The sequence below is a fragment of the Neolamprologus brichardi genome, chromosome 6 (genome assembly GCF_056152115.1).
Source record: "Neolamprologus brichardi isolate AB-2024 chromosome 6, ASM5615211v1, whole genome shotgun sequence".
In the NCBI taxonomy this organism is placed as follows: domain Eukaryota; kingdom Metazoa; phylum Chordata; class Actinopteri; order Cichliformes; family Cichlidae; genus Neolamprologus; species Neolamprologus brichardi.
The window spans coordinates 21,044,418-21,068,391 of record NC_142109.1 but is presented as its reverse complement, the minus strand read 5'-3'; the positions used below and the strand labels follow the sequence as shown (position 1 = coordinate 21,068,391).

The following is a 23,974-nucleotide window of genomic DNA, read 5'->3' as shown; positions in this document are numbered from 1 at the left end:
CCGACCACCCATGATACCTCCCAACACATCTAATTTCCTGGCTAAACCCAGCAGGTGGATAAGGTAGACCACTGTTTACACTACCGAGAAGTATTGTGTGGGCTTACAAGAGTATTAAGACTTGGCAAACACAGGCCTAAAAAACACAGACTTAAAAAAGAATCTGTGAAGATATACAGCTGCGTCACCAGTTTCTCGTTGGAAGAAAACAATATCTTTCAAATATTGCAGATGGAAATTTAAGCAGTTAATAGGCCTCTAAACTTTTCTGCTTAACACCCGACGTTAGATTGTAACCAGAAACGCACGTCAAAGACAGGAGGATGATAAGTTTGTGATTCAGTTTGGACGGAAAGAAAGTCACTGCGGTAACTTCCTCTCTTCCCTTCTTCTCCCGAATATTACCACAGCATGAGTTTACAAAAATGTCAAGGTTACGCAACACTAATCGAGGTGTGGCTGAAAAATAAGGAGGCTGTTCCTGCTTTGTCTGGCGTGAGACCAGGAGCGTTATTTAATAACCATGCCTTCTTATCGTTTGAAAGTCATACGATAACAGACCGCGTGCTTGTATTCTGACGGGTTTATGGGTTGTTGATTGTTAGGACCGGGCAGGGATCTTCTATTGTGATAGGTGAAGAAATGTCCGCTTATACAGTTTGATCTATTAACTCATCTTCTACACATTGAAGAAATCTCCTGTTAAAGTTTTAGCATTTACGCTCTCATAGTTTTCCTGAAAATAAAAATGGGTCTGGAGTCTTATGGGTTAATTTAATATAAAGCCTCATTTTAAATTGTTGCTAGGGGCGCAAATATACACTAACTGCAGTAATCACATTAACTACGTAAAGATTACTTGAAGTGTGCCTCTGTAAAGTCAGCGCTCACATGCGTTGAACATGGTTGCTGACAGTGGTTTTATTTTGAAAGTCTCGCTTGGATGTGCCGCGTGAGTTCTCGCGAGCTTCACACCGGTGAGCGCCTCTGAAAGTGATGAAAAAAACTCTGGCCACTGCCACCGGACACCAGAGGATCCTGTGTGCGCGCAGGTATGTAAAATTAATCTTGCTGACGCTTGCTTCTGTTTTACTCTGTTGGACGAAACTTCTGAGATAATTTCAAACTTCAGTGGAAACTTAAAACTTAATGGGAGATACGTTCTCGAGGTTATACTCGTTTGGTTTAGGAAGTAGCTTTGTAAGTTCACTCATTACCTGCGTTGTTAAATGAAGACAACGCCACAAGAAACGCCACTTTTACCTCAAATTTAACACAAGCAGCGATGTTAAGAAGAAATTAGCCAGGCAGAAGTCTGCTGCAATGATTTGTATTTGGTTACTTGTGTGTGCACAAATCCGCACAGCTCACATCACAAATTAACAGGCTATTTATCTCGTCTTGATGCAGTAGTATTGTTATAAAACAGTGGAGCTTCTGTCCTTCTTTCTCTGTTTATCTATTAAGGTGGGCTTCAGGACACAAAATTGTTTTCGTTCTTTCCAGAGAGAGAGAGAGACTCTCTTTGTTGTCAGACTAGTTCATCCTGTTTGAATCCCCCTTTGAGCGCAGGAGGAGCGTCCATTCATTCAAGGTCAATAAACAGCCAAAGCTCATGTGTGTTCTTTGTGTCATGTAACTTTAAAACCTTTGACAAGATTTTCTCTGGAGACTTCTCTGCATTGAAAGCCTGTTCCAGCTTCATTGCTCAAATCCACTCGTTCCTTTCCTTTCGTCTCCTTTCATCAGTGTGGAGCAGCAGCCAGGATGATCCCAGTGGGTGAATTCAGATCCCTCGGCACAGAGCCCAGCTCGAAGTATAGGGTCCTGAAACCATGGTGGGATGTTTTCACAGAGTATCTGTGCATTGCTATGCTCATGATTGGAGTCTTTGGATGCACTTTGCAGGTAAGGTGTCTACACTTCGTGTCCATAAGTTTTCAAAAAGTAAAACCAAGTCATCGCTGACCTTGTCTGTCTCATTGTAGATGCCATGATAATTCCTGCGTTATCTGCCCACCCAGTCACGCGAAAAAGGAAAGCACTACAGCTGAACGAACTTGTTTCTCCTGACCCACTTTGTGCACATTCAGATCACAAACTGGCTGCTTAATGTGTGTCTCTCATCACATGAATATCATTTCTGTGTCACATTAAAATAGCACCAAAGTAAAGCAAAGGGACTACAGTGTAGTCAGCGCTAATCAGATATAATAACATACAAATTTCACAACTTGTTTACTGCAGATTTCATAACTGTTGTGTTTTTCAGAGCAGAAGCATCAGTTTATTCCTGTAATTGTACTAAATTGTTGTTTAAGCGTAGACACCAACAACAAAGGGGCATTACAGGGGACGCATTCATGAAAAGAATTGGTCACAAAGCTGTCTGAATTGCTGCACCATCTACACAGTCTGTTTGGCGAAACTGAATGTGTGAAAATAATTCAGCAACCAAAGGGGTTCTCTATAGTCTGACACTCATTAGAATATTTATTATTTATTCCTTCTGTCAGTGTAACATTTATAAAGTTATTATGGATTTCAACCAAGCAATTAAACATATAACCACCACCTTTACAAGGATGGTGTAACACACACATTTAATTTTAAATTAAAAATATTAAATCATCTGCTATTTTCGACCAAAATTTTCACAACTCCAAGTTTATCCAGTCTGGTTTCTTTCATTTACGAAATATCTCAAAAATCTACCAGTAATGAAGAAACTTTTGTACATACTTTAATTTTCTGCCATCTCGATTATAACTAACTCACTTTTCACATGCATTTCTCAGTCTGCTTTAGCCCGTCTACCATTGGCCTAGAATACAGCAGCTAGGCTGCTAACAAAAAACTAGTCAATACTCATAACAAAAGGCCATAAATAAAGCCATTAATTATTTTTGGCCTTTTGTTCTTCTCATATGTGTATACATAAGTGTGTATGTAGGAATGAATGAAAGACTGTGTGTTTGTAAGTATAAATATGTACTTTTATTCTTTAATCGGTTTTTATCCAAACTGCGAAGCACTTTCTAATTGTGGATTTTAGTGTTGTGATTTCTTCTTCAGACATAGGTAATCCAATTAAATGTAAAAATAGAAATGGCAGAATTAAATCTCCCTTTCACTTAGAGCTGTTAGACACGCTGTGCTCATTAACCTCTGCAGCAGCACAAAATCTCGTTAATTAGAAAACAATAAAGAAAATATTCCACTACAGTGGAATCTTCTGCTTTGGTGATGGATTTTTCTTGCTTTCCTACAGCAGCATGTTAATAGTGACTTTTACTCTGAAACACTGGTGCTTAGTGTCTTAATGAAGAGGTGGAATGGATCATCCCTCCAAGTAGTGTCATGTCTGATGTCATGGCTTGGAAAGTATAAGCCTGTTTCTGATTGTTGCTTGTCTGTTTGATGACGCATCAAAGGGCGGAGGATTTTGTGTATTTTTAAACCCCTATCTGATTTTATCATCTGCAGTTTTTAGCTTTTGCATTTAGGCTTTACCCGCAAGGTGAAACCTGTTAGTTCATCACTCGCAAAGCGTAACATTATACACTAAGTGGTAAATTGTCAGTATATTACACTTCCGGGAACCCATCACGTCCCTATATTACAAGATCAGAAAAATGAGGAAACATGAGAACCATTTGGAATGAATCTACACGTGTACGTTTGTTTTACTTAAATCACTTTGGAAAACACTATCTAACATGCTGGTTGAGGTTAGGGATAGAGTTAGGGTTAGGGCTGGAATACATGGCTGGAACGTGTATTACCGTGGGAGCATCATTCTACTAGATTTCATCCATAACCTGGCACGTAGCATAAGAACGTGGAAGGTCACCTTTCGCATTCCTCAGGAACGCCTTGGGATTTGACAAATTGTGACTATGTTACGCCTGAGAGGGAGAACAAGCAGATTAGTTTAGGCCTTGCTGTTCTCCAGTCAGAAATACTTGCGTACCAACAAGTGAACTGGGCTTTGTTTTTATCACAATATTATTATGTTCTTTTTTTTTTTATAGCTCACCCAAGACAAGATTGCATGCCTGCCAAGCCACTTCACCAGTCCAACACCAAAAGCAATTGACTGCAGCAACATCAGCAGTTATGGGGACAATGAGAAGTTGCAGAACACACTGGTGACCCCGGCGAGCCCCATCATAGTGGAGGTGTTTGGGCGGAAGAACAATCTGGACATTCATCAATACGTGTTCGTCAACAACTATTGCTATGAGAGGTCTGTTCACTGGTATGCAAAGTACTTTCCGTACCTCGTGGTTATCCACACCATAATCTTCATGGTAACAAGCAGCTTCTGGTTCAAGTTTCCTGGGACATCTTCTAAAATTGATCTCTTTGTCAACATTCTTGACAAGTGCTTTGACTCACCCTGGACCACAAGAGCCCTGAGTGAAGTTTCCGAGGAAAGAGGCGAGGAGAAGCTAGTCAACTGGAGGAGGAACACTATGACTAAAGGCTCCACAGAAGGACAAATCGATGAGGAGGAGACTGTGGGCCTCCTTCGCTCCTGCTCTGTTAAGTCTAATCAAGAAAAGAAAAGTGCAGAACCGAAGTCTACCCTCTCTTTGTTGGATAAGAAGGAAGGAGAGCAAGCCAAAGCTCTATTTGAAAAGGTGAAGAAGCTCCGAACTCATGTGGAGGAAAAAGACATTTTGTACCACATGTACGTGCTGCAAACTTCAGTAAAGGTCATCCATTTTCTTTTGATTATTATTTACACCGCATTGCTGGTACCTAACATTGAGATAGTTGTGCAGTGTTTGGTTCCGCCTGAGCTGACTGGTTTTGATATCTATTGCTGTAACCACAACAAAGCACATCTTTTCTCCAAGCTTGCCTACTGCTATATCTGCTTTGTGGCCGTATTTGGACTTCTGCGTATCTATACCCTCTACTGGCTTTTCCATCGACCTCTAAAGGAGTACTACTTTGAGCAGGTCAGACTGGAGACCGGAATTAATGACATACCTGATGTGAAGAATGATTTTGCCTTCCTGCTGCATCTTGTGGACCAATATGATGCTCTTTATTCTAAAAGGTTTGCTGTCTTTCTTTCTGAAGTCAGCGAGAGCCGCCTCCATCAGCTTAATCTAAACTACGAGTGGACTGACAAAAAGTTGCGCACGCGTCTAGCCAGGAACACCAGAAACCGTCTAGAGCTACACCTGTTAATGTTACCAGGGCTTCCAGAAACCGTTTTTGAGATTCCCGAACTGGAATCACTCAAACTCGAGCAGATGAAGAATGTCACCATACCGGCTAGTATAGCAAAGCTAGAGTCTCTCCAGGAGTTATCAATGGTCTACTGCCCCGCAAAGCTCCAAGTTGCTGCCCTAAACCACCTGAGAGAACATTTAAAGATTCTATATCTAACCTTTGAGCATTTCGAAGAGGTTCCTGTGTGGATGTACACCTTACACTGCCTGGAAGAGCTCCACCTGGAAGGTCCTTTAACCAACGAGGTGTCCAAAAGTCCCATTCTGGATTCCTTTAAAGAGCTTAGAGCTTTGAGGGTCCTCACTTTTCGCTCCAAACTTACAAAGATCCCCTCCAGCATAGCAGATGTTGCGTTCCAGTTGCAACGCTTGCGTATCTACAATGAAAGTGTCAGGGTCCAGGCTTTAAGCATCCTGAAGAAGTTAACCAACTTAGTTTCACTGGAATTAGTGGGCTGTGAGTTGGAGCGCATCCCAAGTGCTGTCTTCAGCCTGAGCAATCTGCAGGAGCTGGACCTGAAGGAAAACAAACTCACTACTGTGGAGGAGATCCTGAGCTTACAGCACTGCAGGCATTTAGTTACACTTCGGCTATGGCACAATAAAATCTCATACATCCCTGAACATATATCTAAGCTGCATACCTTGGAGACACTGGACATTAGCTGGAACAAGCTAGGAAAGCTTCCCTCTCGCCTCTTCTACTGCACCAAACTTCGGCACCTCGACATCTCTCACAATCAACTCACTTCGCTCCCTTCTGAAGTGAACATCCTGCAGAGCCTGCAGTTCTTCTCTGCAGCTTTCAACTCCTTAGAGACAGTGCCAGAAGAGCTGTTCTCCTGTAAAAGGCTAAAAACGCTGATTCTTGGTAACAACCGCCTTTCACACCTCAGCTCAAAAGTAGCCAACCTTGCCCAGCTGGTCCGGCTGGATATTAAAGGAAACCGTCTGGAGTACTTACCTCAGGAGATAGGGGACTGTCCCCTGCTGAGTGGGCTGATAGTAGAAGATAACCTGCTGGATCAACTGCCATCAGATGTAAGAAGCAAGTTAAATAAAAGCTGAGTGTGTGGAGCTAAGGTTCGTCACATACTTGTGTTTTCTAATTAAAGAGTGGTGGGTGAGCTTGAAAAAACATTTTTGATCCAAATATTTTTCAGAGAGAAGGAAAAGGAAAACCCAAACCACAGCTGACCACTAAAAGAGAACCAGTAACTCTAAAGCTGAAGACTTTCATAGGACTGACCTAAAGAGGTGCTGGTGAGAACACAAAGGTCTAACACAGTTGGATCAGACGGTCTTTAATCTACCAGGTGCCTAGCACAAAGTCCATGTGATGTCAAATTGTGCCATATGCAAACTGCATGCATTAAGTGGACATCATGAAGGCTGCCTCCCGCACGCTTTCTCCAGGCAGCTTAAACCACACTGTGCATTTCTAGTAGGGAAAACACATCTGTGGACAAGTGTGGAAATCCTAATTGTCCCAGTTTTGCATATCCATTAAAAAAAGATTTAAAGACTCTATTTAAAAGCAGTCATAACAAAATGATTTATATTTTTTGATTTTCACAGTTGAAAATGTTTTTTATGTGTTGTCCTGAAAATAGCATCTTCTTTGGTAAATTAATATTTTATTAAGTTAAAATGTGTAAAAACACATCTACATTTCATTTTTACAAAACGTGATTTTTACTTCAGTAGATGACACAGAAATGTAAAGTGGAACAAAAAAAGTGTTGTAATTCAAGATCAGATTAATACTGTATGTGGTGATGAAATAAGAGCTATAAGTACTTTACAGAAATAAAACAGCGAACAAGCCTTAACCTTCAAATGTTTTGGGACTGCACCTCCGTTTGTTTACTAAAGACTTTTGAACTGTATTCTGCTTGACGGGTTTGCACAGCGTGACTATGCATTTCTTACAGTGTGGTGGTTCATGTCGCTCTGTTTCAGTTCCAAAACATGTGGAGGGAGAAAAAGCCTTTCAGTAGCTGGATAAAAGGTGTTCATATCTCTGTTTACACATTCAGTCAAATGGAGAAGTGAGTGAATTCATACTGGGGTGGTATGAATAAGGTAAAGGTTCACTCTCTACAACATTGACTGTGCATGATGTGAGTGCCAGTGGTAATGGCTACTGTTTCCACTAATGTTTCAGCATAGTGCAGGTGATAATTGGAGGTGATGTCCAGGCAGCAGAATTTTAAAAAGCTGTGGCACGTAACATGCAACTATGGAAACTTGCTAACTTGGATGACTAGGCTGAGCTGTTTAAATGCTTTAAACTGGATATATTTTTACTTGAAATATTGTTTTTCTTTCTTTTTAAAAAATTTCAAACATCCTTTATGCAAAACTTTAGATGCATGGATTCTGCACTTTTCCTTCACCATTGTTTCCTCCATTCACATCTCATGTTCAGACGCACATAAAACCAGTGCTTCCTGGAAACAGCTTCCACTGCTCAAATGAAATGCAGTCGGTCATGTTCTGGCTTGTGTGACTTCTTAATATGTTCGTGTCAATCAGCACACTCACTTGCCCTTGATTCAAGGATTACTGTGTGTGCTATTTTCTGTCACATTAAGGAATTGAGATGTTTTAGGGAGAATTTAGCACTTATTATGAAGGGAAATAAGTTGCACAGTAAGTGATTTGTCAATCATTTCTCTATTTCTTTAACCCTTTCACACATAGTGGTCACTATAGTGGACAGCTATTCAAAGGATGTTTTCTTGTATTTGTGTCGGTGTTGATGGTATACACATAAACCACTACACTGGACAATGATGTGTTAGTCCATACACATCTGTTGTCCGCCTAGGTGGACATGTAAAGAACTCTTTGAAAAGTACATGTTTAAAATAATGAAGTTCAAAAATCTTTTTTTCATGCCTAAAGATGAATAGAAATACTTAAGAAAAATCCTGAATGAGGATATTCATAATTCATTCATGAAAGGGTTAAGTCTCAGTTAAAGTAGCAGTCAAGTAGCAGTCTAAATGTGACTAATAATTGACTGGAAAAACTAGCAATGCAATGTCTCCAAGACGGTTGTTGCTTTGGGTTGTGAGGAGTGTGCAGAGAGCCGTTTCTGGTAAAGGTTCACATTCAGTCCCTGCAGGCTGTGATTTCGTGCAGCTTGATGAAGTGAGAAGCACAGCAGCGCGTGTAACAGCTTCCAGTGACTCATCGTTTGGAATCTCACCAAATGCCAAAGGCCAAACAATCCAGAGGTAATAACAGTTTCAAATGAAAAAAAAATGAAGGAAGCACTTGATTTGCAGTTCTCTACATCTTACAGTCTAGTAAAAATTGCACACATGGGAAGCTCCTCCTTCCATGAGCACAAGAGCATGTTTTTAAAGATGAAATTAATCCCTAAATCCTTTTAAGCTCTATTACATTTCGTAAATGAAAGAGATTAGAGATCTGCAACCAACTAATAATCTTAATTACTGATTATTTGACATATTATTCTAATAAACAGTTTGGTCTAGATCTGAATAAAGCGGTGTTACAAAACCAAAGTGCTCCAGTTCATTTCACCAAATATCTTGTTTTGTTGGACCAAAATTCTAAAATGCGAGGAGTAAATTCAGATTTTTGATAACATGTTTTAAACAAATGATCAAACTGCTAGTTAAATATGCAGATTTATTTTCTTGGCAACATAATCACCACAGCTGTAACAGAGGTCAGGGGCAGTTGTTTGGTATCGATTCAATACCAAGTAAATACAGGGCTGGTATTGCCGATATCAATACTGATATCAACACTTTTAACCTATGAAGGCAGTTTATATAGAGGAGAGCGGTGTTTCATGATTTATGAGATGAATCACCATCACTTTGCAAATTCTGAACACATTTTAACAACCACAAAATCACTTTATTTTAAAACTGTGTTTTTTGGAGGCCTGGGCTGTAAATGTTTCTGTCGCTAAAGCACTTTGTGTAAACCTCTGTTGTTTAAATGTGTTAGGCTATAAAAAATAAACACGACAGTCAGCACAAAAAAGATTCATTTTTCATAGTGCATGTTTGAGGTATATTGATTTAAAACAATTCAGTGGGCAAATCTCTAATATCGATCCGATAAAAATACCAGTGTTGGTATTGATACTGTTGAAATTTGGATTGACCTTTAGTGAGGGGCATTTGTGGACAAGTGGTTTATGAATCTGTGAAGCTGTGTCACCCCTATTGTCTGTCACCTCTCACTGCTCCTCTCCGCTCTAATCAAAATCAGAGAAACTTTATTAATCCCAGAGGGAAATTGAGAGTACATACAACTGTATGAAATGAAGTGTAGAAACTCAGACCGATCCCCGTCTGCTCCAGTCTGCATACCAAATATCCTTTGGCAAGATACTTACCCCGATGCTCTCCGATGCATCCACTGTGCATGTATTTAGATATAAATAGATATTAACGGAGATATAAATATAATATAAAAAGACACAAGTATTAACAATAATAACAACACTTTAATCCAAGCAGAATAGAAAAACAAGAAGTGCGAAATCTTAGTTATTACGTTAGTTCGGTCAGACATCGGGATAGTTTTCCTTGTGTCATCTTAATTTACACACATCTGCGTGTGACTGCACCAGTATGCTGATTCAGGGTTTTCTTGTTTACTCCCACTATTGTTACTGCTGCTTGTAAACCTGCATATTTCTCCCAATCTGTGGATTAACCCAGCTACATTCAGGAAGTGCTTGAATGTAACAGCCACACACCCAGTCAGTGAAGTCGCTGAGCTCTACCTAGTGGCTGGGCTGTATATTTAACCATCCCGGTTTTGTGACTGATTTATCTGTTAGGGTGAAAAAATATACTTAAATATCTATTACACAATTTAAGGGCGTGGTGACGAAGCAGACCTCTGAGCGGAAAGTTGCTAAACTATCTGGGAAAATATGGGTGGGGAAAGACAGCATTTTGAGCAGAATTGCTCCAGTAGACTTTACTCAAACATCAGATTCTGAGTCTGGATTAGCGCTGCTGAATAAACATCACATTCATTTAATGTTAAAATATTCCTTGAAGATGAAAAGATCAGCATTTAAAAGTAGGCAGATATTATCAGCTGTTCTAAAGCACAGCACTTGGTTTGTTTTTTATTTCATTCAAATGGAAATTTGTGTGTTTTCTATTGAAATAAATTTGATTTGTGTGATCGTTCTGTGACATCATAGATGTCTGTATAGTGAGCTGTGAGCGCAGCAGTTGAACTGTATCTCCTTTCTTGGCAAGTAAAGTTGGCCAGCAGCACACAAGCAAACAAAATACCCATTGTACCACGAGAGCCCCGAGCACAAACATCAGCAAACTGTGCCACTGTTACCTACAAGCTCCAACAAAACAGGGCTCTCATTCATTTCTAGTTTCAGTTCAGCTATCTTTGTGACCTTTGTGAGACTTTTCACCGCGCTGTACATTCCAGCGTGGAGTTATTGCAAATGCCCTTGGTGGATCACCATAAGGACGTCTGGGCGGTTAAGACTGCATGAAAAGATGCAAAGAAAAGCACATAATGATTGATTAAATTCCTCTTTCAGTTGTGTTAATCTATTTTGTTTTGGGGGTTTTTGGGGGATTTTAAAAACATGAAAAGCATCGGGAGTCAAGGACAGAGCCGGGGTTTTGAGATAGTGAAGAAAAGATTATCTGTGGACTCTTATGTTCCAGCAACAAGTAGGTGGTGTGGTGATGCAGCGGTTAGCAGTTTTGGCTCAAGCTTCTGGATGTGAACCTTCCTGAGGCCTGATGTGTAGTTTGCATGTTTTTTCTGTGCTTGTGTGGGTTTTCCCCGGGCGCTCCAGTTTCCTTCCACAGTCCGAAAACACACATATCTTGGCGATTATAACTGTTGATTTTAAATTCATGTGGATGTGCAATAGATAATAAATAATAATAATGGATTGCATTTTATATAGCGCTTTTCGGGACCCCTCAAAGCGCTTTACAATTCCACTATTCATTCACTCTCACATTCACACACTGGTGAAGGTAAGCTACAGTTGTGGCCACAGCTGCCCTGGGGCAGACTGACAGAAGCGAGGCTTCCCATCCCCCTTCATTCTCTACATCAGGAGTGTCAAACTTATAGGTCACATGCAGTTCAATCTCATTTTAATAGTAAAATCATTGCACCATAACCTATTAAAAAAAAACAACTAAGTGTAAATAAGTACTTCCTTAAAACATTAAACCTGTAATAAATCTAGCCTAAGAACGAAAAATAAATTTACTTACACCAGAATTTCTCAGTTTTTCAACTTTCTATCATTAAAAAAATGTTTCAATCAAACTCAACGAACCAGGTCAGCATGGCCCTTTGGTAAAAACTCTTACTCTGTAATTTTTAACAATTCACCCAGCATCCAGTGGTCCAGATTGTACCCCACCAGGCCAGTTCTGACCAATGGCCACTAAAGCCCAGAAGTTAAAATAAAAGTAAATCACTTCCTTTTTAGCCTTTTGTTATGACACCCTAAATTCACACACACACAAAAAAACCCTGAGATGACCTGAGTGATCCCAGTGAGCAGAAACCCAAGAGCAGTAGCTCTTACTAGCCAATTACAGAATCCAAATCAAAATGAAAAGACAGCAAAACTTCAAGTTCAACACTTTATTTTGTGCTTTCTTCTTCAAATAGTGAAGTGAATAATCTCACTTAGATTTTAAAAGTATTTATATAAATAACATTTCAACAAATCACAATAAGGGTTGCTATTTACAAAGAGGAATATTCAATCCTATTTTAACAATAAATAGGAGTAAATCCAAACTCTAAGTACATCTAATTAATAGAAACACAACTATGCAAAGCAATCAGGGTGCACAATGTCAAGTTTTGTAAATTAAAAAAACAACAACATACAACTGTTACAATTCTTACACAAAGGAAATAATTAGAAAACACTGGGGGCGGGGGGACTATCTACAAATGTGCACTCCCAATTCATAGGGAAAACAGATATATATGTATATGTTCATATAAGGTGCCTAAATTGCACTGTGCAAAAGAGGTGTCTACAGTATATAGCCACCCATCCACTGAAAATAAGCTGCCAAGACAATATGTCCTGTCACATAATAATGCTGAGCCACTGTTAACAAAAGAAAAGAAAAATCCTTTACACAGCAACAAAAATCAAGTTACCAGGACTGAAGCGAAACAAAGTGTGAGGTTAGGGTTAGGCAAAATACACCCACTTTTCAGGCTAACTATGAATGTGCGAAAAAAGCAAGTCAATCATATCCGGCACGCATGAAGCTCGGGCCACGTCTACCGCTGTCTGACCGCTGACGTTGGCGTGTTTAAGGTTGGACCGTGGCGCCAAATACTTCACAACATCCCGGTGGCCTTCCCGGATGGCGATGTGAATAGGGAGCGCGCCACTCCTGTCCGGGATGTTTACTGAGGCGCCGTACTCCACCAGAACCTCCACGGTGTCAAGGAAGCCTGTTCGAGCTGCGTCGTGGACAGGCGTTATCCCGTGTCTGTCCTGGACGTTGGGGTTGGCTCCTTTTTCTAACAACAGGCTGGCAATCTTGGAGTTCCCCATCATCATCACCTGTTGAAGACATTAGAGGAGAGGTGAGGAGAGTGCACTCTCAAATTCAACACCAGTGTGCAACCCTGAGAGTTTTTTTTAACAGTCTTGCATCAAGCCGGATTCTTTTTCAATGTAATAAACACAAGCAAACAAAGTAGGAAGAGTTAGGCCTTTAGTACATCTATGCAGGAAAAACAAATCATGTCAATACAGCAGCCCTACATTAAATTTTACACCAGTGTGTTGCATTCATCTAGTGTTTTTGTTTTGCTTTTGGTTTTTTTTGTTTTTTTTGTTTTTTTTTGGGGGGGGGGGGTTAGAAGAAAATGAGTTAATGTTAACTATTGCACTTAAATAATACTTGAAGTCAGTTATAAAGCATAAATATCAAACAGCTTTTTAGTTCCACTTCTGAAATTTTGAGGGATTTTTAATATATTTTATTACATATGAAACATCTCAAACTCAAAGTTTCGTCACCCTGAGTTTAGAGAAATTTTGAGGGACACTTTGTTTTCACTAAATTTGAACAGTGAATTAAATAATAAACCCAATAACCTCCTGCGACATCCCTGTTCGGGGTCGCTCTATAAATGGTGAGGACATATTAGGTGGACTCCAGTGTGAGGCATCACTCCTATTCACTGCTGTTTATAACATGACTATAACGTTAAATTCACGCCATATAACTAAACGGGCTGTGGGGGCAGAAGCTTTCGCTTTAAGTTAAATGATTTATAATTTTACTGTCTTTACAGACACCTTTATTGACACGCTTTATTCTAACATTAAAAACATGGCGCTACAAGCATATTCGAGAGAAGCGGCTGGTAATTTTTCCGCAGGCCATCGTTACAAAAGAGAAGGAGATTATTCTGAGACCGTGGGACGAACTATGTTTGTCCACCGAATGAAATATGGGCTGTTAATACTTCTGTATATGTTTATATATCTCACGTGAACACTTGAATTGATCCTCACCTGTAGGGCAGTCCTGCTAAACTCATTTGGAGTATCAGGATGCACTCTGCATTCCTCCAGGATCCTCTGCACCTCGCTGGTGTTCCCTTTGGCAGCTGCCGCCGTCAGAGCTTTGCCGGCATCCATCTGACTAAGGACCATTATAGTCTGCCTTCCTGCCTGCTCGGAGAGAGACGTACCACAGTTACGAGGAAGCTCAACCACGAGCTCCCCGAGAACGCAAAACAAACACGATAAGAGGGAGAAAAAAAAGAAACTGAGGCTGGCAGGTTATTGTCGCCTACAGCTAACGTTACTACAGCATCCGGCTAACGTAAGCCGTAGTTCCCCGCTGACGCCATGTTATTTGACTCCGTGCTTACTATTCGGAGTTCTGCCGGCCGCTTTAACAAAGCGTACTGCTGAACAATACAAATATAAGCTCTACCGCCAGAGGCAAGTCAACTGAAAGACACAAACAACTAGCCTCCCGGCTAACAGCTAACGTTAAAAAGAGAGCTAAAAAAACAAAACGAAAGCGCTTTCAAGCTACCTGGTTTACTTCCACAATATCCAACGCGTCGCCAAGATTTTTGACCCCGCTGTCTCCACGAACCAGTAATTTTTAAAAGTAATTAAAACAACATACGTTTATCAACATTACAAAATACATTTGCGCGCTGAGCGCTATACAGCGGTGTCTCCAGACTACAATTTACAAACATTGGGGAGAACATACGCTGGCCAATCGCAGCTCGCCAAGAGGGTGTTGTGCTTCCATATATGGTAAATCGGGAGGAGTTACAACTCTGTTACTACGCTGTCACTGTGGTAACAGGAGCATTTGACCAATCGGCGCACACGGCTAAGAAAGCGGGCGATTCGTATACGTTGAGGTCTTCAAAGGCAGTTCATTCAGATTTCTAACCTTCGAGTGTATTTCTCCAGAGGCAAGTGTGGAAAAAGGCGGGTGTAAGCATTTAATTTTGGGCGGAATTTAGCGACTGTGATTGCACAAAGCCTTACTACAATACGATGGCAAAATCCACCTTGTGTGGTGTTTTAAACTCAAGAGAAAGACAACGTTTTTTCATTAACACCAAGGTTAATGATTACAAACTGTTCGAAGTGAATCGTTTTATTAATTTAATAATTAAATAATTTGCAGTGCTCACACAATAGAACATCACAATCAAATTGCTTATAGATTTAAAAAACACAAAACAACACACACACAAGATCAATGTTACACAGAGCAGGTGAAAATTTAAAGACATTCTTTCAGTCTAGTTAAAGTGATCATTTATGCTCCTTAGGAAGTCCTGGAAGTGAGGAAAATGTATTCAGGTTTCTCCACAGGTGTTACACATTGGTCCTCAGCTGGTAATCTAAAAAAATAAAATAAATAAAGAGAGTTAGAAAGGTTAAAATTGGACTCAGTTATTGCATCTGGGTAGGTCACTTCCTGCTTGGTACAACCAAAGTCCAACAGACTACTAATATACCTCCACTTTGTGTTATGTAGCGGACCCACGGTAAAGCCTGGTACCCACTTTTTTCTATGATCTTCATATACCGCACCTGGTGGAAAAAAGCAGCAAGACACATTTGCGTAGTTAAAGTCCAGCTTCCCACAATCATTACACCAATTGATACTGGACCAAAGGGGTGAACTACGAAGTGAGATTAATGGGTTAGTGAACTATGCTGAGCTTAAAGAGCTTTCTGTGCCAGGAAAGTGGCTCACTTTATGCCTGGCTAAATCATGTGTTCAGAGGTTTTGCTTAAAACCGGATGAAAGTGTGATCTTTTATCTACAGCGTGTTTTAAGTGCGTAATAGATTCTCTGCTGGGGAACCATTTACATTTAATATTTAATACTTTAGAGTCTAAATGTATCCAGTTTAATGTCCAGTCATCACCTTAGAAATGAAGAGGATCGCAAAAAAGAAACTTACGGATAAATCAATTAAATGCTTATTTTAACCTTCTCTGTAATTGCTAGATTAACATGTGCTTGCAATATTGCATTTTATTATTATATTTAGATTTGTAATTGCCATGTAATTATCGTATGATTGTGATAACGTCTCTGATTGGAGTAGGATAGTAGTCATTTTGTGTGGAAGAAAAGTCACACGACCCATGAAACACACCTTTTTGTATGAGCGAGCACAGACGTTGAGGCAGAAAGCCCAGCTTAACGGAGAAAGCTGATAACTGCCAACATGATACCCATTATCTCCAACTGGGGTTTTAGGTTTTGTTAAGTCAAGTAAGACAAAGAAAGCCTGGCTGTGTTGAACTTTATTCATAGTATAATAAGCAGAATAGGAAGCTTCCCGGGTACCATTTAGAACTTTATAATGCATAAATAATAAAAACAGTATACAAGACTTTCCATAAAGATGCTTTGATTGTAGTTTAGTCATACTACTTAGGTTTTTTGACGTTAAAGGAAACCAACACACCTGTATTCCTGAGACTGTGAAGTATGGGATTTCAAATTTCACAGTTATGGGAGGTTTGCTCTCCGCCTCTTCATTCTCCACGCTGGGCAAACCAAAATGAGCTCTCATGAGAAACTCTTTACCTCCCTGCATGGATGGACACACACAGTAAAAATGTGTAAGACACAAGAAAGCATAACTTTAGTCTGCAATCCGGTCTGCAATAGTTACAACATGTTGTGAATTTCTTACAGGAAAAGACTTGATGGTCCACACAACCAGGTTCTTCTCAGGCACATATTTGGCATTTCCTGTGCTGGTTTTGAACTTTGGCGAGTCTGCATCACTGGGGACAGGGACCCTCACTTCTACGTTATTTGCCACAGACTGCTTTTTAAACTGTCCCTTTGCCTGCAAATACAGGAATGTTATAGTAGGAAATCTTATGAAAGTCACCTTTTTCCTGTTGTTTAAGGGAGACTGCCCCGTCACTGAACAGGCAGCGTAAGGACGTCATTAGTTTTTGAAACCGAACAAAGACAGTTAGTTACTGATGGTTAACAGGGAGTCGTGTGATTGTTTGTTTTTTTCTAATACTGTAGGGTCTTTACCTTACGATATGGAGCACTTTGAAGCAACTGTTTCTGTGAAAATCGGGCCATAAATAAAATGGAACAATGGAAATCACTTTTTGCTCTAACAGTTTGTCTCTAGCAGGTTTGGGGGTAAACAGTTAAACCATAGATATAAATGTAATTGTGGTTAAAAAAAAATATATATATATATATAATTGAGTACAGTACCTTAACCATAATTTCCACTCGACTGTGAGAAAATTTCTCTATGACAGATTCGATCCATATCAAAGGCTTCACCTTTAAAAAACAAAAGGTAGTGTTTAGTTACACACAAGTTTAACATTTTATCTACTTAACATGCAAATAATTCAGTTTAAATGTTAATTTAATCCACGTGTTAATGTATAGTACTGTAACGCTCACATAAGTTTGCTTTCTTTCATTCACTTAGTCTGTTTAAGTCTTTACACTGTTTCTTTTCCTTATCGTGTGAATTTCTCAGTCATTTTTATGTATTTATTTATGTAACTAGTACAAGGAAGTAATTCTATTAGCAACTTCTACAGTGCACAAAACATAAAGATTAATAAATGTAACAAATATCTGAATTTCATATGAGTATAAAGTAGTGAGCTGGACAATACATGAGTATTGATGCGGTAGGACATGAGTTCAGACTCCCCATCTGGAGGAATGAAGGAGATTGTTCGATCGCTCTCAAAGCGTGAGAGACGGACACACTGATGGAACTTCACGTCCTCCATCATCACCGTCTTTCCTTTGTCACCTGAGCATAAATCAACACAGAGTACTTAAAGTACAAATAAACAGCACCAACTTGTTTTTCCTCTAAGACTGGGGTAACACAGTGATAATGGGTACGCAGAGGTCGCATACGTACGTCCAGTGAGGCCAAAAAGCACTCGATCATTGAGGCCCAGGCGCAGTTCGGGCATCCCCGACAGCATGGTTTTTAGCTTGATGCTGCCCACAATGTCACTGCTCATCACACTGCCATTAGCATTCACCTAAACAAATGACATTATTAAATCATTTAAAAATGAGTTATTTTGACAAATATTTGAACAATTATTAAGGAGAAGAAAAGGATTCAAATAAATGATTTTGACTTTGTCACAAAAAGTATTTTGTCACTTAAACTGACAAAATACATCAATGGCATCACTAACACACTGCTAAAATTTAAGGGTACATCACGTTATAATATCAGTTACACTTATCAGTAACAGTTACAATATCAGTTACAGTTACACACCATAGCCTCGGAGGACTAAACAGACTTCATCATGCTACCCTGAATGCTGCTAGGTGCCAGGTTGAAATTCAGGTCACGTGCACATTGCACTACTAAGTTTTGCACTTACAGTTTGTATAGTTTCTAAGACTTTAAGACTCTCTAAGACTTGTTTTTTTTCTTGCTTTTTATATATACTGCCTATTTAAAAAACATAACTTTTTTTGCATGTAGAAGAGTAAAGTGAACAAGTCAAATTCCTTGTTTGTGTGGACAAACTTGGCCAAATCCTCAGACCCACTGCGAGACCTTACACTGGTGCAGTGGGCTCTGGGTTACTCGTAGTGCGGGACATTGCCTTACCTCATGAGACATGATTTCCTGGAATATCAAAGCAGACCTGAATCCAATCAGAGCATCTGACAGCACTACAGACTGTCCAAAAGCTAATTCACGGACTACTCGAGTTCTGGGAGGAGATACCACTGGACAAGGTACCAAAATGTAGGAACTATATCAGCCTGTGATTTCAATCTTTAACCTTAATTGTTGGGGTGACTTTGAATCCACCCCCGAAATGTGTATGTCAGAAAAGATTTTTTTTTAATTTGAATATTGCATTCATCCAGATCCAATGTGTAATTAAAGTGTTCCCTTTACAAAAACGTAAATAAGCAGTTAGTCCTAAAACTAACTTATTTATAGGACTAACTATAAAACTGAATTGAACAAGACTTCAGAATTGAATCAATAATATAGTCGTTACATAACCAAACCAATAGTTAGTATGCAAGTCCAATGGAATGACGAATCCTTTCTTTCATCTTACCAATACATTGATGGACTCGATGACATCAATGAAGACCTCGTTCTTTTTGTACTTGATACCCTCTGACCTCCAGGACACAGCATTGGTCACAGTTGTCGGCACCTTGCTCTTTGCTACTTCAAGCTTGGCACCTTCCTGAGTAATGTACCTACAGCAGATGAGAGGTGAAGATTTGCTGTCATGCAACACCAGACTAGCTTTTAAAGACATATTTAAAAAAAAAAACAACAAAAAAACAAAAAACAAAACACACACACATATGTGCTGTATGTATGTGTGTGTGTGTGTGTGTGTGTGTGTGTGTGTGTGTGTGTGTGTGTGTGTGTGTGTGTGTGTGTGTGTTGAAGATTCTCACTCTTGTAGTATCTTGCTGTCAGTAGTCTGAGGGAATCCAAAGTCCATAAGTTCATCCAGCAGCTCATAGACAACCACAAAATTATCCTGAATGCTCTCCTCTTCCAGTTCTTTAAAGTACTCTGTGAACACCTGCGTACGGACATGCAAACACCGTCATTATCTGGACAGGATTTGAGTAACTGCCAGAATTTACTCTGGATTACAGCCATCTTTGACTGTCATGTTTCACTGATGTCCCAGAACAACAAAACCATTTCTTTGGAACCAGGATGCACAGGTAACAGGAAATATTTACATTATTCACCACACCAGGCATCACTCACCTCAACTAGTTTGTAGAGAAAGGCATACACCAAGGAAGCGTTGGAGTTCTTGTTTGTTGTAGCAACAACTGTATCGAGATCAGGTCAAGGAATGTTATGAAGTTAAAAACACTGCTGTAAAAATCAAGGACTCATCTTTTCATATGATTGCTAACGGTCATTGCCTGCAAAGGATGTCATTAAACACTCAGGACAGGGATACGGTAGAGGTTGCTGTGTTTGATCCACATGAAGTGAACGTTGCCGTGTGACATTACGGGACAGAGAAGACCTTCCTCTTCATGCTGCATGAGCAAAGGCATGAAGTGGTCAATCTCTGACATGTCCACATCGCCTTTGTAGTTCCGACAAATCAGCACCTGAAGAAGGAAGCATACCAGCACGTGGTTACGAGACAACTGTTAATATAGAAATTACTACTTATTGAATGGCTTCTAGTGTCATTCTGTTAAATGATTGGAAGGCAATGGATATTAAAATAGTGGAGTTTCAAACAGACTCTCAACTGGAAAAGCGATTAGAGAATGATTGGATATAATCACAATAATAACAACTGATCTTGTGATTCTCAGTAAAAAGAACTAAGCTCACTGATTTTAAACAACACTGAGGGAAAATATTAAAATTGTCTTTATTTTTAAGAAATACTCTTCTTTCTCTTTAATTAAAATTTTCTCAGATTAGCACGGTGGCACGGTGGTTAGCACTGTTGTTCAATTCCAACATCAGACCGGGGTCTTTCTGTGTGGAGTTTGCATGTTCTCCCCGTGTTTGTGTGGGTTCCCTCCGGGTACTCTGGCTTCCTCCCACCGTCCAAAGACATGCAGCTTGTGGGGATAGGTTAATTGGAAAATCCAAATTGCCATTAGGTGTGAATGTGCGAGTGAATGTGAGCACGAATGGTTGTCTGTTCCTGTGTGTTGGCCCTGCGACAGACTGGCGACCTGTCCAGGGTGTACCCCGCCTCTCGCCCTATGACTGCTGGGATAGGCTCCAGCGCCCCCCGCGACCCTGAAAAGGAGAAGCGGAAGCGAATGGATGGATGGATAATTATCATTTTGTCCCTAATAGTGGGACAAAGTGATAAAAATTTGTCACAGAGATTCAGACATCAACCTTTTTTTAAGGTTCCGAGTCTTATTCATAATATTTCTTATACAAACATGTTATCTGTTAAAACACCACAATATCCATAAATATCCTTTATAAAAACAAAACAAACCAAGCCTTTATCTACCAGAAATTTACACAAATCAATCGATCTTTAATTAAACATGGCTTCATTTAGACATTTAAACCTAAAAATTCTGATGTGTGAATAAAAGTAAACAAGAAATTGGAACATGGCCTTACTCAGCGTTCACATTCCTGTTTTGGAATAATATGTACATTTAATATACGTTAAAATACACAAACCCCCAAGATGGGCAGAAATGTGAACATCAGAGGGACAGGACAAGCTGAGCACTTTGGAAGCAAAGTTGGAGAGGTGAGGCTGAGATGGTTTGGAGGGCAAAGGATTTCAATATGTAGCTGTCAGACAGAAAAAAGACAATAGAGGAGGTTCATAGATGTAGCAAAAGGAGACATGGTGAGGGTTGGTGTGACAGATGAGGATGCTACTGGATAGGGTGAGATAGAGGCAGATGATCCACTGTGGCAGACTCCAAAGGAAGCAGCCGAAAAAATTGAAGATTCTTAATGGAAGTAAGCACCTGGGGGAAAGCATATTATCGAAAATTTTGAACCCTGACACCTGCATATTCCTCCCTTAACTGATCAGACAGGAAAATAAATTTTAATGATCAGATTATGAGATAAATAAAATCAAATAGGCAAACTGCATTTTCAAAAGACAAAACCACTAAATATAAGAAAATACCAATCATAAGTAAAATAATAGCAGAAAATTAAAGCTTTTAATCACCAATATGGCAGCACTTTACCACAGATGCTGAGACAATAATTACAATGATTAGTTACAATGTGACTATTATTATTATTATTAGTTCTAGCTATAAAGTAGACTAAAATTCTATGCTGTTTTCACATCCCTGTAGAAGTGGAAGAGAAAACCTTGTGCACATGTGTCCACCAGCATGCAGCCTGTTTCTGAAGTGGTTGCTAATCTGCTCTGAATGGAAATAATCATCCTTTTTTTGCCCCTTCATTTTAAAAGTATTAAAAAAATGGAAAGCTGGAAGATAATAGTATTTTTGACAGCTCTGTATAAAGTTAGGATCCATAAATATTTTTCTTTTAGTTGTTGATGGGACTGATTGTGTCATGACATGTATAACAACAGTCTAATTCACCCAGGTCATGCATGAGAAGGAGATATTATTATCTGGTGATGGAACCTTAGGTGTAGGGGAATAAAAGTGTAAATAAAAGTTTTTGATGATGATTTGTTTAACCAATCAGAACCCAGACCCCTCCAAAAACAAATCTATATTTGGTACACCACCTCTCCATCTCAGTGTCGACTGGCCTTGGAAACGACACATGCAAAACCAACAACCTTGAAACTGCTGGTGAAAAAATAAATTAAAAAACGTATGGATTGAGCTTGGGTTGGAGTAGATAAATAGTAATGTCACCCCATCGCACACGCAACATGAAGCCACGAGAAACATTAACTCGAGGGTAAAGTTACATGTTCTGTCTGTCATGCCAGAGTCATTCAGGTTCCTGTGTAAACATAAACGTGACGGTGACACAAACTATCTACATGAAGGCTACATGTGCGGCAACACGCTTTCGCTTCCATTGTTTAAAGCTTTATTTGCATTGCCATGTATCCGGAAGTAGAAAACTAAAAGTAAAATAAAATAAGAAATATAAGAAAGAGTGTGAGAAAGAGAGGTCTGTTATAAATTTTTAACAACGCGTTTAATGTTTAACAGTTAAAAGAGCACCAAAAAAAATTCAACCAAGCAACCAAAACTGGTTGCTGTGTTGTTACTTATTCCTGCGCGCGTGGCAGGAATAAGTAATTATCAGTTGTCTAAAATTAGCTCGAGCTTTGCTCTTACCTTTCCCTTCAGATCCAGCACAAAGATAGCGGAGGCGGACATCGTGTCTGAACCCGGAGGACCAACAGCGTGAGATTTCACGACGCGCCGAAATTGAGTTTAAAGCCTAACTCGAGACTTTTTGCAGCAGCTTTGTCCTGAAAATGTCAGGAACCGTTCAGGCCGGGCTGATCGCGGACTCCACGGTGTCTTTTTCCTGAAGGTCCAATGACGTCACAGCACGCAGGTGAAACATTAACTAGCTCACCTGAGTAAATGAAGTCCAGGAAGGGTGTGCTCCCCGCTTTAGCCGCCAGAGTGCGCCACAAACCGACAAATCATAGCAGGCACCGCGACAAGTGTGTGACCTCGTGACCTCTGTTGATCGAGAGGTTTTTCAGCGTTGATCTTCTTCTTCCAAATAAGAGTCCACCCCATCACCCCCTCCAAATGCTGCTTCATATTACAAGTTGAAAAATAATGTCATAAACTTATATCTGGAATTAGGTTTTCAGAAGCAGTAAAAGCAGCACTTCTTAAGCACACCTGATTATTCACCTGTGAAGATTGTGGGTAGGTATGATGTTAGCTTAAATCTCAAGTCGCAAGTAACATTTTCTTATTTTAAGCATCTGTAACACATTTTCTTGTTGCTGTGTGACTGTAGTATAAGTTAAAAGAAATACTTGTTATTTTATTTTATTGCATTTTATTGATGTAATTGTGATTTTTAAGTTATTGGTTTATTGTCTGTAGATCGATGGTTGGATGTGTTGTGTTGTGGACCCTAGGAAGAATAGTTATCGCTGCGGTAACAACTCATGAGAATCTGAATAAAGAATAAAGAAAGAATAACGACTGAACTAATTATACTTCTTCTTCTTTTCATAATGATAATATTAATAAAAGTACTATGAAAGTTGAAAAATTCAAACAGAAGACCAAAAATAAAATTAAAAGTATACAGATTCATTTTTAGACACAAAATTCAAAAGTCATGCAAAACATCTATCCATGTCTATAAATATTACATGTAAATACAAATTTTTACAGCAGCACAAACAGAAAAGCTGCCAAACCTGTTGTACGACTTTTTGCTTTCTTTTTGCTAAAAATCTAAGCAGCATAAACCTATTGAAGTATGTATTACACACTGGGGATTTTAGACTTCGTTAGTTAGTTGGTTATTAGCTTATTGGTGATGCAGTGCTCGGCGCTGTCACCTGTTTTGACCCTTGGGCTTTCCGCCTAGAGTGTTTGTCCTACCCAAGTTGAAATCTTTTTTGAATTCCTCCATAAGTCCAGTTCACCCCCTATCAGATGAAATATTCTCCAGCACACCTTGGCTCTACTTTTAGTGTAGTACATGCACTTATA

General features: G+C 39.5%; 3 protein-coding genes across 7 annotated transcripts; 1 reads left to right on the top strand and 2 right to left on the bottom strand.

Annotated features, from left to right (window-relative positions):
- The first annotated feature begins 291 nt into the window (after positions 1–291).
- On the top strand, positions 292–7,069 carry si:zfos-323e3.4 (volume-regulated anion channel subunit LRRC8C). Of its 4 annotated transcripts, none has more exons than XM_006787388.2 (5): positions 292–368; positions 934–1,052; positions 1,468–1,594; positions 1,750–1,908; positions 4,035–7,069. In XM_006787388.2, exons 4-5 carry the CDS (start codon positions 1,768–1,770, stop codon positions 6,315–6,317), a joined length of 2,424 nt encoding a protein of 807 aa, XP_006787451.2. In that variant the 5' UTR covers positions 292–368; positions 934–1,052; positions 1,468–1,594; positions 1,750–1,767; the 3' UTR covers positions 6,318–7,069. The 4 variants fall into 4 exon arrangements, with proteins under 4 accessions (XP_006787451.2, XP_006787453.2, XP_006787450.2 ...); XM_006787387.2 differs by lacking the exon at positions 292–368 and having other exon boundaries at positions 893–1,052; positions 4,035–6,332; positions 6,413–7,069; XM_006787390.2 differs by lacking the exons at positions 934–1,052; positions 1,468–1,594 and having other exon boundaries at positions 325–368.
- Positions 7,070–11,882: 4,813 nt separating this feature from the next.
- cdkn2d (cyclin-dependent kinase inhibitor 2D (p19, inhibits CDK4)) lies at positions 11,883–14,597 on the bottom strand. Of its 2 annotated transcripts, none has more exons than XM_006787391.2 (3): positions 14,531–14,597; positions 13,813–13,971; positions 11,883–12,849 (listed from the first exon to the last, which is right to left on the bottom strand). In XM_006787391.2, exons 1-3 carry the CDS (start codon positions 14,570–14,572, stop codon positions 12,496–12,498), a joined length of 555 nt encoding a protein of 184 aa, XP_006787454.1. In that variant the 5' UTR covers positions 14,573–14,597; the 3' UTR covers positions 11,883–12,495. The 2 variants fall into 2 exon arrangements, with proteins under 2 accessions (XP_006787454.1, XP_006787455.1); XM_006787392.2 differs by lacking the exon at positions 14,531–14,597 and adding an exon at positions 14,345–14,520.
- A 336-nt stretch (positions 14,598–14,933) lies between these two features.
- ap1m2 (adaptor related protein complex 1 subunit mu 2) lies at positions 14,934–22,813 on the bottom strand. The gene is made up of 12 exons (XM_006787393.3): positions 22,619–22,813; positions 19,786–19,942; positions 19,584–19,651; positions 19,259–19,389; positions 18,904–19,051; positions 17,721–17,847; positions 17,464–17,606; positions 17,045–17,116; positions 16,494–16,652; positions 16,263–16,388; positions 15,297–15,372; positions 14,934–15,179 (listed from the first exon to the last, which is right to left on the bottom strand). Exons 1-12 carry the CDS (start codon positions 22,658–22,660, stop codon positions 15,154–15,156), a joined length of 1,275 nt encoding a protein of 424 aa, XP_006787456.1. The 5' UTR covers positions 22,661–22,813; the 3' UTR covers positions 14,934–15,153.
- Positions 22,814–23,974: the final 1,161 nt, after the last annotated feature.